The sequence below is a fragment of the Eufriesea mexicana genome, unplaced genomic scaffold (assembly GCF_001483705.2).
Source record: "Eufriesea mexicana isolate 0111107269 unplaced genomic scaffold, ASM148370v2 scaffold2087, whole genome shotgun sequence".
NCBI classification, from domain to species: domain Eukaryota; kingdom Metazoa; phylum Arthropoda; class Insecta; order Hymenoptera; family Apidae; genus Eufriesea; species Eufriesea mexicana.
This window is the reverse complement of record NW_016910162.1, coordinates 2,269,185-2,274,254: the sequence shown is the minus strand read 5'-3', so window position 1 is coordinate 2,274,254 and position 5,070 is coordinate 2,269,185. Positions and strand designations below refer to the sequence as shown.

Below are 5,070 nucleotides of genomic sequence, written 5' to 3'. Positions count from 1 at the left end.
TATATTTATATATATACGTATATATATGTATATATATATGTATAATATATATGTTCGTGTAAATTATACTTTTAAAGCTAGGTACATAGATGTTTGTGCAGTAAAATTCGAAACACTTTCCCTTAATTTTTTGCTTTTATAATTCCAAATATTCGGACGTTGGCCGTAAAAGCCTTGCTATAATTATTTACCGTAACCACAATTAGAAAATGTGGAAGGTATAAATGTAAAAGCCAAAAACATTTAGAATTACGAAACGAATCGAAAATATATTGTTGGTCATTGTTTAATATCTATGTTCATATCTCTTCAAGGCACATTTGAAATATAATCAGTATACTCATTTCCATATTACAGAGGAATTTTCTAACATTAATTGTTCCTATCATTTCACTAATAGTGTCTGGAGTTAGACTTTAATGAAATTAAAAAAGTGAGAAAGAAAAGGAGAGAAAATCAATAGAAAAATATAAAATATTAAAAACTCCTTTAGCCAAAATCACAGACAAGTCCCTTACTTTCTCAAACAGAGCACAGAATCGCATTTTCATGGTCTTAATTCTAGAATTATAGTTATATAAATATTATAAATATACATTCATATATATATGTAGTCTTATCAAATTATATACATACACGTATACATACGCTTTCTGATATTAGAACATTTGCTAATAATAAAATTTACATTTTTTATTTTGCATACGTGACGTTATTATGTATATTTACATGTACGCACGTATAGCATATAAACAGTGGTCTTCTATGTGTATATGTATATTGCGTATGTATATATATATATGTATATATTTATACATGTATATTTTGATTATATCCTTTTTTGATATTCAGATCATGAAGGATATCTTTCATAATACTGCACCTATTTCTATGTACATAAAATGTTTACAGAACATAATGAAATATAGATAAAACGTACGCCGATGATAATAACAAAAGTAGTAACAAGTGACTTTGCAACTATTACGTGTTATCGTTACTACACATAGATATGATAAAATGCCCTGCTCATCGGCTTTGTTAAGGATCACGGTTTTGTTACCGTACCTCTTTGATCGTATTTATTTATAACATTTTGCATTAGAAAAATTAGTTTGCAAGATCAAATTCTTGCTTTGCCAACATCATTTCATAATACGACACTCGCTAACACTCTCTTATTGCATGCACCTTTCCTTTCCTTCATTGAATATTTATCTAGTCAGGTCCTATATGACTATAATACGTCCTTTGTTGGAAGTTGCACAAATTTCCCAATGAATATCAATATGCGGGCATTTTTGTTTCAAGTTAGATAAAATGGCTATCATCTGCACTGCAGGTATTTATTAACAAGTATAGAATGCTTGACGTAACATTTTAATAATTACACGCAACGCAAAGTGAAAACTAGAATCATTCTTCAGTATGTAATAGTAACAAGATTATTCATTAACAAACTATACAAGAAACTATATTTCATAAACCACATTTGTGGGACATTTATGCAACATAAAAGAAATATTTTTACATGTTGAGTGACAAAATAACTATAGCAGTCACAGTATCAATATTCATATTAACAGCGATTAACGACATAGATATTAACAATAATAACGTAGTACATTTTTTATGAATCAGAAACGTTATTATTTTTTTTAACAGCAATCAAAGCAATAATTTTAATAAGAAATTGTATTAAGAAATAAATGAATAAGATTTTGGTTTACTTAGTGTAAGTTTACGCCACGAACGACTGCTAAATACGAAAAATATGTATCTTTTATGTATTATTTTTGGTAAGTTTTGTTCTGTTGGCGGCAACTGCTGCAAGACATACCAATGCTTCCAAGTCCGGCGACGCACACCACGCTATTAATATTAAAACAATTAATTAACTTGATAATAGTTAAGTAATTTTAATCCATTTTGTATATAATTTCATATATATAATAACAAAAACAAAATATAACATATTAACGTAATAATTTTTAAATATTTTAATTTCTAACCAAACATATAAAAACTTCGTAAATTGGAACGTAAATGTATTATCTAAATTATGTATAAATACTTTATAATATGAATTAATACTTTAGTTAACTAAACTCAGTTTGTTCTTTTAATTTTAATTCAAGTAAAAATTAATACAAATTTCATTAGTTTTCATTTATAAAAACTAATATTAATGTTCCAATCATAGATATACTATGAAAACGATGATTCAAAAGTAAAAGGAAATCGAAAAATCGAAAATATATAGTTTTACTTGTTTATACTTACATTTTTCGGATTCCTCAATTTCGACTTGCTTTAAATCATTTATTGCTGCAGCATTGCGCGTAATGCTTTGTTTTCGTGCTTTTCGTTTTTGACTTCCAACTAGCAGTTTTTCAGTATCTTCTGAATTTTCACGTTCCGTTTGACATATTTTTGAGATATTCTGATTATTTGTTTGATCATTGGTATCAAAATTATTCTGATATCTTTTATTATTTGAAGTTGATGTCAATTTTTGAATAATTTTTTTCTTTTTCGTACGTTGTTGTTTCTTCTTTTCCTGAAATTCTTCTAAACTTAAAGATGGTAATGCTTCAATTTTCTTTTCTAAATTAAAGTCCCTACACAAGAAAATGAAAATAATACATTTTCATCATTTATCATAATATCTTAATAGATAATTTTATAAAATAATATTAAACTTACTCAGCTCGGAACCTTTTCCTTGCAGTCCATGGTCCAAAATCAACTTGCTCTTCTGTACCTTCAGTTTCTGTTTCTTCTGGTTTTGATGCTTCCAAATTTCCCTCAGCACTTTATACAATATTTATATTATTTCTTTCCAATTGCTCGTATAAATAAAAAAAAAACGTACTAACTGTAAATAAATGTAAGATACCTTTCAACAAGATGTTCCAATTCACCACGGGAACTGTTTCCACCTTCACTACTCAAGGAATCCGTCTTTTCACTAACATTTGAAGAAATAGAATTTCTTCTTTCATTTGTTTGACCATCACTACTAATAAAAATGTTAATTGAAACATTTTATGTTTTTAATGATGAATTCGTATTTTGTATGTAACACGAGTATTATAAATTGTTATAATTATTTACCTACGACTTCCAGCTTGTCTTCTTCGCTTAGGCTGTTGTCCTGATACACCAACATTTTTCATCTGTTCTGCAAGGAACTTTTGGTAACGTAAACCTTTGCATGTTCGTTCACTTCTAAAATTACTTTCGTCTGTAGATATATTTGTAGCTAAAAAATTATTTATTTCTGTTTTCTCATCTTCTGCATCCTAAATATAATTTTTGATATTAGCAATGTAAAATATAAAATTTCAAAAGCTAAGAACAAAATTTAATTATTTAATTAAAAAATTTAATACAAAAACTTCTTACATATTGATGTACATTATTGTTTGATTCAGATTTTTTCCTCTTTTTTACATCAAAAAGATCAGCTTTACATTCTCTTTTTGTATCAGATGAAAAAGGTATATCTGAATATCTTTTTTTAGGAGGTTTTGGAACATCATTTTCAATCACAGAACCATTAATAGTTATTTGCTCATCTGTTACTTGTGTTTTTTGAGGTGTAAATAATGAACTGAGGCCACCAATTTGGGATTCATCAGCTAGTTTGCCTGGTTGAATTGATTGTCCATCTCGCTTGTCAGATTTTAAATAATCGGAAGACTTATTCTCAGATTTTACATTTTCTACTGGTTGCTCATTAGAACTTGTTTCTGCCTTTTTGTTTGTAGGCCTAGTATTCAAAGTACGTAAAGGAGGTGCTGGTAATTTGTACCATTTAAAATCAGGATTTGCATTTAAAAATGCATCTTTGTACTGAAAAATGGTTTTTATTTTAATTTATTATAAAATTTAAACAAGTTATTAAAAACGATTATTATAAGAACCACAACAGATTGTATTAACATGTAATTAAAAGTATGACATTTAACTTTCTTATTATGTAAGTAATTTACCTCCTGTGCTAAATTTGTATATGAACGTTTTTGATCTGGATGAAGGGTGGCCCACCATTCTCCAAGTACTCTTGTAACAGCACGATTTTCTAAATGTGGGAAACCAGATCGCACTGAACCACGGTGTCGTTTACAAAATATCAGAAAAGCATTCATTGGTCTCCTTGCATGGTGGGCTGGTTCTCGTAATTCACGTGGTTCCTAATTATTAATACAATTTTATAAATTTATTATGTTAATATATACTTACAAATGTGCACAATTAATTAATAAAAATTGAACAAAATAAAGTAATGTAAATGTAAAATACAAAACTGGATAGAAACAATTATCTTTTATCCTTGTGTAAATTTTTGTAAGAATATATTTTTATTTATAAATTAAGTAGTTAAATATTTATTGTTTCAATTTAAATAAAATTTAATTGAAAGAACTAAATATTATAAATTTAAAAAATTAAGAAAAGTTTTTGAACAAAAATATTTGAAAATATATACAAATATTATATGAAATGATATATATCATAATAATTTACATAAATTAATATACAATTATTATTTATTACAAAAATTATATTATATTACATTTAAATGTAACAAAATTACATATATTTTTTTGTAATTTTTCCATCACAACAATATTCAGTCATATAGCATTTCTGAAGCCTTAAAATCACAAGCCTTGACAGTTTCTAAGGTCACATATGCTTACCTGTATATTCATAGGTAATAGTAATGTATTAAACTCAATTACTTATATCAGATGTAATTTAAAAAAATTCACACAATATATTGTTTATTGTTACTAATTTAATAAACAAGTATAAAAATATTACATGTTCAAATGTATATATATATTTTTGTTAACATTGATTAAGTTTTTTTTTACTGTAAGTATTAATTAAATAATTTTTTAATGAAGCATTTATTTAAAGAAGAATTATAAATATAATATTTTAAATAATGAATAGTATATTCCTTGGAACTTTATTTAATTAAATATATTAAAACAAAAAATTATAAAAATATTTTATTAATATTTATAAGGAATGTCAAATTTTACAAAAATAATA

General features: G+C 25.8%; 1 protein-coding gene across 2 annotated transcripts in view; it reads right to left on the bottom strand.

Annotated features, from left to right (window-relative positions):
* Nucleotides 1-1,751: 1,751 nt before the first annotated feature.
* LOC108549522 (HMG box transcription factor BBX) overlaps nt 1,752-5,070 on the bottom strand; it is a 5,324-nt gene continuing 2,005 nt past the window's right edge. The window contains exons 2-8 of one of the 2 annotated variants that reach the window (XM_017902937.1): nt 3,999-4,199; nt 3,409-3,858; nt 3,118-3,305; nt 2,900-3,022; nt 2,707-2,814; nt 2,284-2,621; nt 1,752-1,872 (exon numbers count right to left, since the gene is read on the bottom strand). In XM_017902937.1, coding sequence (XP_017758426.1) covers nt 1,784-1,872; nt 2,284-2,621; nt 2,707-2,814; nt 2,900-3,022; nt 3,118-3,305; nt 3,409-3,858; nt 3,999-4,199 — 1,497 coding nt within the window. In that variant the 3' untranslated portion in view covers nt 1,752-1,783. The remainder of the gene's footprint in view (nt 1,873-2,283; nt 2,622-2,706; nt 2,815-2,899; nt 3,023-3,117; nt 3,306-3,408; nt 3,859-3,998; nt 4,200-5,070) is intronic. The other variant, XM_017902938.1, reaches the window with a different exon arrangement.